This window comes from Panulirus ornatus, chromosome 17 (genome assembly GCF_036320965.1).
Source record: "Panulirus ornatus isolate Po-2019 chromosome 17, ASM3632096v1, whole genome shotgun sequence".
NCBI lineage: Eukaryota > Metazoa > Arthropoda > Malacostraca > Decapoda > Palinuridae > Panulirus > Panulirus ornatus.
Window position 1 is genome coordinate 47,916,002 of NC_092240.1, and position 14,816 is coordinate 47,930,817.

At 42.8% G+C, this 14,816-nt stretch overlaps 1 protein-coding gene across 3 annotated transcripts in view; it reads right to left on the bottom strand.

Moving 5' to 3' along the window:
- LOC139754712 (uncharacterized) overlaps positions 1–14,816 on the bottom strand; it is a 77,737-nt gene that overhangs the window by 50,236 nt on the left and 12,685 nt on the right. For all 3 annotated transcript variants that reach the window (XR_011713932.1, XR_011713933.1, XM_071672282.1), the window contains exon 3: positions 14,573–14,762. Coding sequence is in view for 1 of the 3 variants with exons in the window: in XM_071672282.1 (XP_071528383.1) it covers positions 14,573–14,762 (190 nt within the window). In the remaining 2 variants the exon portion in view is untranslated. The remainder of the gene's footprint in view (positions 1–14,572; positions 14,763–14,816) is intronic.

Here is a 14,816-nt window from a genome sequence, read left to right on the forward strand (position 1 = left end):
CAAAACACCCTCTTCTGTTCTCTCAACCACACTCTTTTTATTTCCACACATCTCTCTTACCCTATTATTACTTACTCGATCAAACCACCTCACACCACAGATTGTCCTCAAACATCTCATTTCCAGCACATCCACCCTCCTCCACACAACTCTATCCATATCCCACGCCTCGCAAACATACAATATTGTTGGAACCACTATTCCTTCAAACATACCCATTTTTGCTTTCCGAGATAATGTTCTCAACTTCCACGCACTCTTCAATGGTCCCAGAATTTTCGCCCCCTCCCCTACCCTATGATTCACTTCTGCTTCCATGGTTCCATCCGCTGAAAGATCCACTCCCAGATATCTAAAACACTTCACTTCCTCCAGTTTTTCTCCATTCAAACTTACCTTCCAATTGACTTAACCCTCAACCCTACTGAACCTAATAACCTTGCTCTTATTCACATTCACTCTCAACTTTCTTCTCTCACACACTTTACCAAACTCAGTCACCAGCTTCTGCAGTTTCTCACATGAATCAGCCACCAGTGCTGTATCATCAGCGAACAACAACTGACTCACTTCCCAAGCTCTCTCATCCACAGCATACTTCATACTTGCCCCTCTTTCCAAAACTCTTGCATTCATCTCCCTAACAACCCCATCCATAAACAAATTAAACAACCATGGAGACATCACACACCCCTGCCGCAAACCTACATTCACTGAGAACCAATCACTTTCCTCTCTTCCTATACGTACACATGCCTTACATCCTCGATAAAAACTTTTCATTGCTTCTAACAACTTGCCTCCCACACCATATATTCTTAATACCTTCCACAGAGCATCTCTATCAACTCTATCATATGCCTTCTGCAGATCAATAAATGCTACATACAAATCCATTTGCTTTTCTAAGTATTTCTCACATACATTCTTCAAAGCAAACACCTGATCCACACATCCTCTATCACTTCTGAAACCACACTGCTCTTCCCCAATCTGATGCTCTGTACATGCCTTCACCTTCTGAATCAATACCCTCTCATATATTTTACCAGGAATACTCAACATACTTATACCTCTGTAATGTTAGCACTCACCTTCGTCCCCTTTGCCTTTGAACAATGGCACTATGCACGCATTCCACCAATCCTCAGGCACCTCACCATGAGTCATACATACATTAAATAACCTTACCAACCGGTCAACAATACAGTCACCCCCTTTTTTAATAAATTCCACAGCAATACCTTCCAACCCTGCTGCCTTGCCGGCTTTCATCTTACGCAAAGCTTTTACTACCTCTTTTCTGTTTACCAAATCATTTTCCCTAACCCTCTCACTTTGCACACCACCTCGACCAAAACACCCTATATCTGTCACTCTATCATCAAACACATTCAACAAACCTTCAAAATACTCACGCCATCTCCTTCTCACATCACCACTACTTGTTATCATCTCCCCATTAGCACCCTTCACTGAGGTTCCCATTTCTTCCCTTGTCTTACACACTTTATTTACCTCCTTCCAAAACATCCTTTTATTCTCCCTAAAATTTAATGATACTCTCTCACCCCAACTCTCATTTGCCCTCTTTTTCACCTCTTGCACCTTTCTCTTGACCTCATGGATCTTTCTTTTATACATCTCCCACTCATTTGCATTATTTCCCTGCAAAAATCATCCAAAGGCCTCTCTCTTCTCTTTCACTAATAATCTTACTTCTTCATCCCACCATTCACTACACTTTCTAATCTGCCCATCTCCCAAGCTTCTCATGCCACAAGCATCTTTTCCGCAAGCCATCACTGCTTCCCTAAATACATCCCATTCCTCCCCCACTCCCCTTACCTCCTTTGTTCTAACCTTTTTCCATTCTGTACTCAGTCTCTCCTGCTACTTCCTCACACAAGTCTCCTTCCCAAGCTCACTTACTCTCACCACTCTCTTCACCCCAACATTCTCTCTTCTGAAAACCTCTACAAATCTTCACCTTCGCCTCGGCAAGATAATGATCAAACATCCCTCCAGTTGCACCTCTCAGCACATTAACATCCAAAAGTCTCTCTTTCGCAAGCCTATCAATTAACACATAATCTAATAACGCTCTCTGGCCATCTCTCCTACTTCCATAAGTATATTTATGTATATCTCTCTTTTTAAACCAGGTATTCCCAATCACCAGTCCTTTTTCAGCACATAAATCTACAAGCTCTTCACCATTTCCATTTACAACACTGAACACCCCATGTATACCAATTATTCCCTCAACTGCCACATTACTCACCTTTGCATTCAAATCATCCATCACTATAACCCGGTCTCGTGCATCAAAACTACTAACACACTCATTCAGCTGCTCACAAAACACTTGCCTCTCATGATCTTTCTTTGCATGCCCAGGTGCACATGCACCAATAATCACCCATCTCTTTCCATCAACTTTCAGTTTTACCCATATCAATCTAGAGTTTACTTTCATACACTCTATCACATACCTCCACAACTCCTGTTTCATGAGTAGTGCTACTCCTTCCCTTGCTCTTGTCCTCTCACTAACCCCTGACTTTACTCCTAAGACATTCCCAAACCCCTCTTCCCCTTTACCTTTGAGCTTCGTTTAACTCAGAACCAAACATCCAAGTTCTTTTCCTCAAGCATACTACCTATCTCTCCTTTTTTCTCATCTTTGTTACATCCACACATTTAGATACACCAATCCGAGCCTTCAAGGAGGATGAGCACTCCCGGCGTGACTCCTTCTTCTGTTTCCCGTTTAAGAAAGTTAAAAATACAAGGAGGGAAGGGTTTTTAGCCCCCCCGCTCCCGTCCCCTTTAGTCGCCTTCTACGACACGTGAGGAATGCGTGGGAAGTATTCTTTCTCCCCTATCCCCAGGGATAATATGTATTTTCTTTTTATTTACTTGCTTTGTCGCTCTCTCCCGCGTTAGCGAGGTAGCACAAGGAAACAGACGAAAAAATGGCCCAACCCACCCACGTACACATGTATAAACATACATGTCTACACACCCAAATATACATTCCTATACATCTCAATGAACACATATATATACACACACAGACATATACATATATACACATGTACATAATTCATAGTCTGCCTTTATTCATTCCCATCACCACCTCGCCACACATGGAATAACATCCCCCTCCCCCCTCATGTGTGCGAGGCAGCACTAGGAAAAGACAACAAAGGCCCCATTCGTTCACACTCAGTCTCTAGCTGTCATGTAATAATGCACCGAAACCATAGCTCCCTTTCCACATCCAGGCCCCACACAACTTTCCATGGTTTACCTCAGACGCTTTACATGCCCTGGTTCAATCCATTGACAGCACGTCGACCCCGGTATACCACATCGTTCCAATTCACTCTATTCCTTGCATGCCTTTCACCCTCCTGCATGTTCAGGCCTCGATCACTCAAAATCTTTTTCACTCCATCTTTCCACCTCCAATTTGGTCTCCCACTTCTCCTCGTTCCCTCCACCTCTGACACATATATCCTCTTGGTCAATCTTTCCTCACTCATTCTCTCCATGTGACCAAACCATTTCAAAAAACCCTCTTCTGCTCTCTCAACCACACTCTTTTTATTTCCACACATCTCTCTTACCCTTACATTACTTACTCGATCAAACCACCTTACACCACATACTGTCCTCAAACATCTCATTTCCAGCACATCCACCCTCCTACGCACAACTCCATCCATAGCCCACGCCTCGCAACCATACAACATTGTTGGAACCACTATTCCTTCAAACATACCCATTATTGCTTTCTGAGATAATGTTCTCGACTTCCAAACATTCTTCAAGGCTCCCATAATTTTTGCCCCCTCCCCCACCCTATGATTCACTTCCACTTCCATGGTTCCATCCGCTGCCAGATCCACTCCCAGATATCTAAAACACTTTACTTCCTCCAGTTTTTCTCCATTCAAACTTACCTCCCAACTGACTTGACCCTCAACCCTACTGCACCTAATAACCTTGCTCTTATTCACATTTACTCTTAACTTTCTTCTTTCACACACTTTACCAAACTCAGTCACCAGCTTCTGCAGTTTCTCACATGAATCAGCCACCAGCGCTGTATCATCAGCGAACAACAACTGACTCACTTCCACACTCTCTCATCCACAACAGACTGCATACTTGACCCTCTTTCCAAAACTCTTGCATTCCCATCCCTAACAACCCCATCCATAAACAAATTAAACAATCAGGGAGACATCACACACCCCTGCTGCAAACCTACATTCAATGAGAACCAATCACTTTCCTCTCTTCCTACACATACACATGCCTTAAATCCTTGATAAAAACTTTTCACTGCTTCTAACAACTTGCCTCCCACACCATAAATTCTTAATACCTTCCACAGAGCATCTCTATCAACTTTATCATATGCCTTCTCCAGATCCGTAAATGCTACATACAAATCCATTTGCTTTTCTAAGTATTTCTCACATACATTTTTCAAAGCAAACACCTGATCCACACATCCTCTACCACATTTGAAACCACACTGCTCTTCCTCAATCTGATCAATCTGATGATCTGTATATGCCTTCACCCTCTCAATCAATACCCTCCCATATAATCTACCAGGAATACTCAACAACTTATACCTCTGTAATTTGAGCACTCACTCTTATCCCCTTTGCCTCTGTACAATGGCACTATGCAAGCATTCCGCCAATCCTCAGGCACCTCACCATGAATCATACATACATTAAATAACCTTACCAACCAGTCAACAATACAGTCACCCCCTTTTTAATTTGTTTATGGATGGGGTTGTTAGGGAGATGAATGCAAGACTTTTGGAAAGAGGGGCAAGTATGCAGTCTGTTGTGAATGAGAGAACCTCGGAAGTGAGTCAGTTGTTGTTCGCTGATGATACAGCGCTGGTGGCTGATTCATGTGAGAAACTGCAGAAGCTGGTGACTGAGTTTGGTAAAGTATGTGAAAGAAGAAAGTTAAGTGTAAATGTGAATAAGAGCAAGATTATTAGGTACAGTAGGGTTGAGGGTCAAGTCAATTGGGAGGTAAGTTTGAATGGAGAAAAACTGGAGGAAGTAAAGTGTTTTAGATATCTGGGAGTGGATCTGGCAGCGGATGGAACCATGGAAGCGGAAGTGAATCATAGGGTGGGGGAGGGGGCGAAAATTCTGGGAGACTTGAAGAATGTTTGGAAGTCGAGAACATTATCTCCGAAAGCAAAAATGGGTATGTTTGAAGGAATAGTGGTTCCAACAATGTTGTATGGTTGCGAGGCGTGGGCTATGGATAGAGTTGTGTGCAGGAGGGTGGATGTGCTGGAAATGAGATGTTTGAGGACAATATGTGGTGTGAGGTGGTTTGATCGAGTAAGTAATAATAGGGTAAGAGAGATGTGTGGAAATAAAAAGAGTGTGGTTGAGAGAGCAGAAGAGAGTTTTTTGAAATGGTTTGGTCACATGGAGAGAATGAGTGAGGAAATATTGACCAAGAGGATATATGTGTCAGAGGTGGAGAGAACAAGAAGTGGGAGACCAAATTGGAGGTGGAAAGATGGAGTGAAAAAGATTTTGAGTGATCAGGGCCTAAACATGCAGGAGGGTGTAAGGCGTGCAAGGAATAGAGTGAATTGGAACGATGTGGTATACCCGGGTCGACGTGCTGTCAATGGATTGAACCATGGCATGTAAAGCGTCTGGGGTAAACCATGGAAAGTTCTGTGGGGCCTGGATGTGGAAAGGGAGCTGTGGTTTCGGTGCATTATTACATGACAGCTAGAGACTGAGTGTGAATGAATGGGGCCTTTGTTGTCTTTTCCTAGCGCTACCTCGCACACATGAGGGGGGAGGGGGTTGTTATTCCATGTGTGGTGGGGTGGCGACGGGAATAAATGAAGGCAGACAGTATGAATAGTGTACATGTTTTATATATGTATATGTCTGTGTGTGTATATATATGTGTACATTGAGATGTATAGGTATGTATATTTGGGTGTGTGGACGTGTATGTATATACATGTGTATGTGGGTGGGTTGGGCCATTCTTTCGTCTGTTTCCTTGCGCTACCTCACTAACGTGGGAGACAGCGACAAAGCAAAATAAAAAAATAAATAAATATATATATATATATATATATATATATATATATATATATATATATATATATATATATATATATTTTTTTTTTTTGCTTTGTCGCTATCTCCCGCGTTTGCGAGGTAGCGCAAGGAAACAGACGAAAGAAATGGCCCAACCCACCCCCATACACATGTATATACATACGTCCACACACGCAAATATACCTACACGGCTTTCCATGGTTTACCCCAGACGCTTCACATGCCTTGATTCAATCCACTGACAGCACGTCAACCCCGGTATACCACATCGCTCCAATTCACTCTATTCCTTGCCCTCCTTTCACCCTCCTGCATGTTCAGGCCCCGATCACAAAATCTTTTTCACTCCATCTTTCCACCTCCAATTTGGTCTCCCTCTTCTCCTCGTTCCCTCCACCTCCGACACATATATCCTCTTGGTCAATCTTTCCTCACTCATTCTCTCCATGTGACCAAACCATTTCAAAACACCCTCTTCTGCTCTCTCAACCACACTCTTTTTATTTCCACACATCTCTCTTACCCTTACGTTACTTACTCGATCAAACCACCTCACACCACACATTGTCCTCAAACATCTCATTTCCAGCACATCCATCCTCCTGCGCACAACTCTATCCATAGTCCACGCCTCGCAACCATACAACATTGTTGGAACCACTATTCCTTCAAACATACCCATTTTTGCTTTCCGAGATAATGTTCTCGACTTCCACACATTCTTCAAGGCTCCCAGAATTTTCGCCCCCTCCCCCACCCTATGATCCACTTCCGCTTCCATGTTTCCATCCGCTGCCAGATCCACTCCCAGATATCTAAAACACTTCACTTCCTCCAGTTTTTCTCCATTCAAACTCACCTCCCAACTGACTTGACCCTCAACCCTACTGTACCTAATAACCTTGCTCTTATTCACATTTACTCTTAACTTTCTTCTTTCACACACTTTACCAAACTCAGTCACCAGTTTCTGCAGTTTCTCACATGAATCAGCCACCAGCGCTGTATCATCAGCGAACAACAACTGACTCACTTCCCAAGCTCTCTCATCCCCAACAGACTTCATCCTTGCCCCTCTTTCCAAAACTCTTGCATTCACCTCCCTAACAACACCATCCATAAACAAATTAAACATCCATGGAGACATCACACACCCCTGCCGCAAACCTACATTCACTGAGAACCAATCACTTTCCTCTCTTCCTACACGTACACATGCCTTACATCCTCGATAAAAACTTTTCACTGCTTCTAACTTGCCTCCCACACCATATATTCTTAATACCTTCCACAGAGCATCTCTATCAACTCTATCATATGCCTTCTCCAGATCCATAAATGCTACATACAAATCCATTTGCTTTTCTAAGTATTTCTCACATACATTCTTCAAAGCAAACACCTGATCCACACATCCTCTACCATTTCTGAAACCACACTGCTCTTCCCCAATCTGATGCTCTGTACATGCCTTCACCCTCTCAATCAATACCCTCCCATACAATTTGCCAGGAATACTCAACAAACTTATACCTCTGTAATTTGAGCACTCACTCTTATCCCCTTTGCCTTTGCACAATGGCACTATGCACGCATTCCGCCAATCCTCAGGCACCTCACCATGAGTCATACATACATTAAATAACCTTACCAACCAGTCAACAGTACAGTCACCCCCTTTTTTAATAAATTCCACTGCAATACCATCCAAACCTGCTGCCTTGCCGGCTTTCATCTTCCGCAAAGCTTTTACTACCTCTTCTCTGTTTACCAAATCATTTTCCCTAATCCTCGCACTGTGCACACCACCTCGACCAAAACACCCTATATCTGCCACTCTATCATCAAACACATTCAACAAACCTTCAAAATACTCACTCCATCTCCTTCTCACATCACCACTACTTGTTATCACCTCCCCATTTGCGCCCTTCACTGAAGTTCCCATTTGCTCCCTTGTCTTACGCACTTTATTTACCTCCTTCCAGAACATCTTTTTTTATTATTTTATTATTATACTTTGTCGCTGTCTCCCACGTTTGCGAGGTAGCGCAAGGAAACAGACGAAAGAAATGGCCCAACCCCCCCCCATACACATGTATATACATACGTCCACACACGCAAATATACATACCTACACAGCTTTCCATGGTTTACCCCAGACGCTTCACATGCCTTGATTCAATCCACTGACAGCACGTCAACCCCAGTATACCACATCACTCCAATTCACTCTATTCCTTGCCCTCCTTTCACCCTCCTGCATGTTCAGGCCCCAATCACACAAAATCTTTTTCACTCCATCTTTCCACCTCCAATTTGGTCTCCCTCTTCTCCTCGTTCCCTCCACCTCCGACACATATATCCTCTTGGTCAATCTTTCCTCACTCATTCTCTCCATGTGCCCAAACCACTTCAAAACACCCTCTTCTGCTCTCTCAACCACGCTCTTTTTATTTCCACACATCTCTCTTACCCTTACGTTACTCACTCGATCAAACCACCTCACACCACACATTGTCCTCAAACATCTCATTTCCAGCACATCCACCCTCCTGCGCACAACTCTATCCATAGCCCATGCCTCGCAACCATACAACATTGTTGGAACCACTATTCCTTCAAACATACCCATTTTTGCTTTCCGAGATAATGTTCTCGACTTCCACACATTCTTCAAGGCCCCCAGAATTTTCGCCCCCTCCCCCACCCTATGATCCACTTCCGCTTCCATGGTTCCATCCGCTGCCAGATCCACTCCCAGATATCTAAAACACTTCACTTCCTCCAGTTTTTCTCCATTCAAACTCACCTCCCAATTGACTTGACCCTCAACCCTACTGTACCTAATAACCTTGCTCTTATTCACATTTACTCTTAACTTTCTTCTTCCACACACTTTACCAACTCCTTGCTCTTATTCACATTTACTCTTAACTTTCTTCTTCCACACACTTTACCAAACTCAGTCACCAGCTTCTGCAGTTTCTCACATGAATCAGCCACCAGCGCTGTATCATCAGCGAACAACAACTGACTCACTTCCCAAGCTCTCTCATCCCCAACAGACTTCATACTTGCCCCTCTTTCCAAAACTCTTGCATTTACCTCCCTAACAACCCCATCCATAAACAAATTAAACAATCATGGAGACATCACACACCCCTGCCGCAAACCTACATTCACTGAGAACCAATCACTTTCCTCTCTTCCTACACGTATACATGCCTTACATCCTCGATAAAAACTTTTCACTGCTTCTAACAACTTTCCTCCCACACCATATATTCTTAATACCTTCCACAGAGCATCTCTATCAACTCTATCATATGCCTTCTCCAGATCCATAAATGCTACATACAAATCCATTTGCTTTTCTAAATATTTCTCACATACATTCTTCAAAGCAAACACCTGATCCACACATCCTCTACCACTTCTGAAACCACACTGCTCTTCCCCAATCTGATGCTCTGTACATGCCTTCACCCTCTCAATCAATACCCTCCCATATAATTTACCAGGAATACTCAACAAACTTATACCTCTGTAATTTGAGCACTCACTCTTATCCCCTTTGCCTTTGTACAATGGCACTATGCACGCATTCCACCAATCCTCAGGCACCTCACCATGAGTCATACATACATTAAATAACCTTACCAACCAGTCAACAATACAGTCACCCCCTTTTTTAATAAATTCCACTGCAATACCATCCAAACCTGCTGCCTTGCCGGCTTTCATCTTCCGCAAAGCTTTCACTACCTCTTCTCTGTTTACCAAATCATTTTCCCTAACCCTCTCACTTTGCACACCACCTCGACCAAAACACCCTATATCTGCCACTCTATCATCAAACACATTCAACAAACCTTCAAAATACTCACTCCATCTCCTTCTCACATCACCACTACTTGTTCTCTTGTTATCATCTCCCCATTTGCGCCCTTCACTGAAGTTCCCATTTGCTCCCTTGTCTTACGCACTTTATTTACCTCCTTCCAGAACATCTTTTTATTCTCCCTAAAATTTAATGATACTCTCTCACCCCAACTCTCATTTGCCCTTTTTTTCACCTCTTGCACCTTTCTCTTGACCTCCTGTCTCTTTCTTTTATACATCTCCCACTCAATTGCATTTTTTCCCTGCAAAAATCGTCCAAATGCCTCTCTCTTCTCTTTCACTAATACTCTCACTTCTTCATCCCACCACTCACTACCCTTTCTAATCAACCCACCTCCCACTCTTCTCATGCCACAGGCATCTTTTGCGCAATCCATCACTGATTCCCTAAATACATCCCATTCCTCCCCCACTCCCCTTACTTCCACTGATCTCACCTTTTTCCATTCTGTACTCAGTCTCTCCTGGTATTTCCTCACACAAGTCTCCTTCCCAAGCTCACTTACTCTCACCACTCTCTTCACCCCAACATTCACTCTTCTTTTCTGGAAACCCATACAAATCTTCACCTTAGCCTCCACAAGATAATGATCAGACATCCCTCCCGTTGCACCTCTCAGCACATTAACATCCAAAAGTCTCTCTTTCGCGCGCCTGTCAATTAACATGTAATCCAATAACGCTCTCTGGCCATCTCTCCTACTTACATAAGTATACTTATGTATATCTCGCTTTTCAAACCAGGTATTCCCAATCATCAGTCCTTTTTCAGCACATAAATCTACAAGCTCTTCACCATTTCCATTTACAACACTGAACACCCCATGTATACCAATTATTCCCTCAACTGCCACATTACTCACCTTTGCATTCAAATCACCCAACACTATAACCCGGTCTCGTGCATCAAAACCACTAACACACTCATTCAGCTGCTCCCAAAACACTTGCCTCTCATGATCTTTCTTCTCATGCCCAGGTGCATATGCACCAATAATCACCCATCTCTCTCCATCAACTTTCAGTTTTACCCATATTAATCGAGAATTTACTTTCTTACATTCTATCACATACTTCCACAACTCCTGTTTCAGGAGTACTGCTACTCCTTCCCTTGCTCTTGTCCTCTCACTAACCCCTGACTTTACTCCCAAGACATTCCTAAACCACTCTTCCCCTTTACCCTTGAGCTTCGCTTCACTCAGAGCCAAAACATCCAAGTTCCTTTCCTCAAACATACTACCTATCTCTCCTTTTTTCACATCTTGGTTACATCCACACACATTTAGGCACCCCAATCTGAGCCTTCGAGGAGGATGAGCACTCCCCGCGTGACTCCTTCTTCTGTTTCCCATTTTAGAAAGTTAAAAAAATACAAGGAGGGGAGGATTTCTGGCCCCCCCGCTATATATACATACATTAAATAACCTTACCAACCAGTCAACAATATAGTCACCCCCTTTTTTAATAAATTCCACTACAATACCATCGAAACCTGCTGCCTTGCCGGCTTTCATCTTCCGCAAAGCTTTTGCTACCTCTTCTCTGTTTACCAAATCATTTTCCCCAACCCTCTCACTTTGCACACCACCTCGACCAAAACACCATATATCTGCCACTGTATCATCAAACACATTCAACAAACCTTCAAAATACTCACTCCATCTCCTTCTCACATCACCACTACTTATCACCTCCCCATTAGCCCCCTTCACTGAAGTTCCCATTTGCTCCCTTCTCTTACGCACTTTATTTACCTCCTTCCAAAATATCTTTTTATTCTCCCTCAAATTTAATGATACTCTCTCACCCCAACTCTCATTTGCCCTCTTTTTCACCTCTTTCACCTTCCTTTTGACCTCCTGCCTCTTTCTTTTATACATCTCCAACTCATTTGCATTTTTCCCTGCAAAAATCGTCCAAATGCCTCTCTCTTCTCTTTCACTAATAATCTTACTTCTTCATTCCACCACTCACTACCCTTTCTAATCAACCCACCTCCCACGCTTCTCATGCCACAAACATCTTTTGCACAAGCCACCACTGCTTCCCTAAATACATCCCATTCCTCCCCCACTCCCCTTACCTCCTTTGTTCTCACCTTTTTCCATTCTGTACTGTCTCTCCTGGTACTTCCTCACACAAGTCTCCTTCCCAAGCTCACTTACTCTCACTACTCTCTTCACCCCAACATTCTCTCTTCTGAAAACCCCTACAAATCTTCACCTTCGCCTTCACAAGATAATGATCAGGCTTCCCTCCAGTTGCACCTCTCAGCACATTAACATCCAAAAGTCTCTCTTTCGCACGCCTATCAATTAACACATAATCCAATAATGCTCTCTGGCCATCTCTCCTACTTACATACATATACTTATGTATATCTCGCTTTTTAAACCAGGTATTCCCAATAACCAGTCCTTTTTCAGCACATGAATCTACAAGCTCTTCACCATTTCCATTTACAACACTGAACACCCCATGTATACCAATTATTCCCTCAACTGCCACATTACTCACCTTTGTGTTCAAATCACCCATCACTATAACCCGGTCTTGTGCATCAAAACCACTAACACACTCATTCAGCTGCTCCCAAAACAGTTGCCTCTCATGATCTTTCTTCTCATGCCCAGGTGCATATGCACCAATAATCACCCATCTCTCTCCATCAACTTTCAGTTTTACCCATATCAATCTAGAATTTACTTTCTTACACAACAACCCCAGTATACACAACGTTCCAATTCACTCTATTCCATGCATGCCTTTCACCCTCCTGTATGTTCAGGCCCCAATCACTCAAAATCTTTTTTTTACTCTATCCTTCCACCTCCAATTTGGTCTCCCACTTCTGCTTGTTCCCTCCACCTCTGACACATATACCCTCTTTGTCAATCTTTCCTCACTCATTCTCTCCATGTGACCAAACCAATTCAATACACCCTCTTCTGCTCTCTCAACCACACTTTTTATTACCACACATCTCTCTTACCCTTTCATTACTTACTCTATCAAACCAATTCACACCACATATTGTCCTCAAACATTTCATTTACAACACATTCACCCTCCTCTGCACAACTCTATCTATAGACCATGCCTCGCAACCACATAACATTGTTGGAACCACAATTCCTTCAAACATACCCATTTTTGCTTTCCGAGATAATGTCCTCACCTTCCACACATTCTTCAACACCCCCGAACCTTCACCCCTCCCTCACCCTGTTACTCACTTCTGCTTACATGGTTCCTCTGCTGCTAAATCCACTCCCAGATATCTAAAACACTTCACTTCCTCCAGTTTCTCTCCATTCAAACTTACCTCCCAATTTACTTGTCCCTCAACCTTACTGAACCTTGCTCTTACTCACGTTTACTCTCAGCTTTCTTCTTTCACACATTTTACTAAACTCAGTCACCAACTTCTGCAGTTTCACACCCGAATCATCCACAAGCGCTGTATCATCAGCGAATAACAACTGACTCTCTTCCCAAGCTCTCTCATCCACAACAGACTGCATACTTGCCCCTCTCTTCAAAACTCTTGCATTAATCTCCCTAATAACCCCATCCATTAACAAATCAAAAAACCATGGAGATATCATGCACCCCTACCACAAACCAACATTCACTAGGAACCAATCACTTTCCCCTCATCCTACTCGCACACATGCCTTACATCCCTGATAAAAACTTTTCACTGCTTCTAGCAACTTACCTCCCACACCATATATTCTTAATACCTTCCACAGAACATCTCCATCAACTCTATCATATGCCTTCTCCAGATCCATAAATGCTATAAACAAATCCATCTGTTTTTCTAAGTATTTCTCACATACATTCTTCAGAGCAAACACCTGATATACACATCCTCTACCACTTCTGAAACCACACTGCCCTTCCCCAATCTGATGCTCTGTACATGCCTTTACTGTCTCAATCAATACCATCCCATATAATTTCCCAGGAATACTCAACAAACTTATACCTCTATAATTTGAACACACATTCATCACCTTTGTCATTGTTCAATGGCACTAGGCATGCATTCCGCCAATCCTCAGGCACTTCACCATGAACCATACATACATAGAAGATCTTACCAACCAGTCAACAATAAGTCACCCCCATTTTTAATAAATTCCACAGCAATACCATCCAAACCCGCTACCTTGCCAGCTTTCATCTTCCACAAAGCTTTTACTACCTCTTGTCTGTTTACCAAATCATTCTCCCTAACCCTCTCACTTTGCACACCACCTCGACCAAAACACCCTATATATGCCACTATCATCAAACACATTCAACAAACCTTCAAAATACTCCATCTCCTTCTCACTTCACCACTACTTGTTATTACTTAACCCATTAGCCCCCTTCACTGATATTCCCATTTGTTCTCTTGTCTTATGCTTTTTATTTACCTCCTTCCAAAACATCTCTTTCAAAAATCTAATGATACTCTCTCACCCCAACTCTCATTTGGTTCTAAACAAGGTGATATTACTTACTAGCTGTATCACTAGCCTCAGACGACTGAGGAATAAGAAGTGCATCTTCTTTGGCTTCATTGATTTGAATATCAGCCAGGAGTTCATTCCAAGCTTCCCCATCTCTCAAAACCTTCTGCAGATTATCATTGCCACCCACATAAGTTTCATTGAAGAATATCTGTGGTACAGATGTCTTTCCAGTTTTTTCCTGTAATATCAAAAAAAAAAAAAATATTTAGAAATTTATTTATGCCAAGTGGTA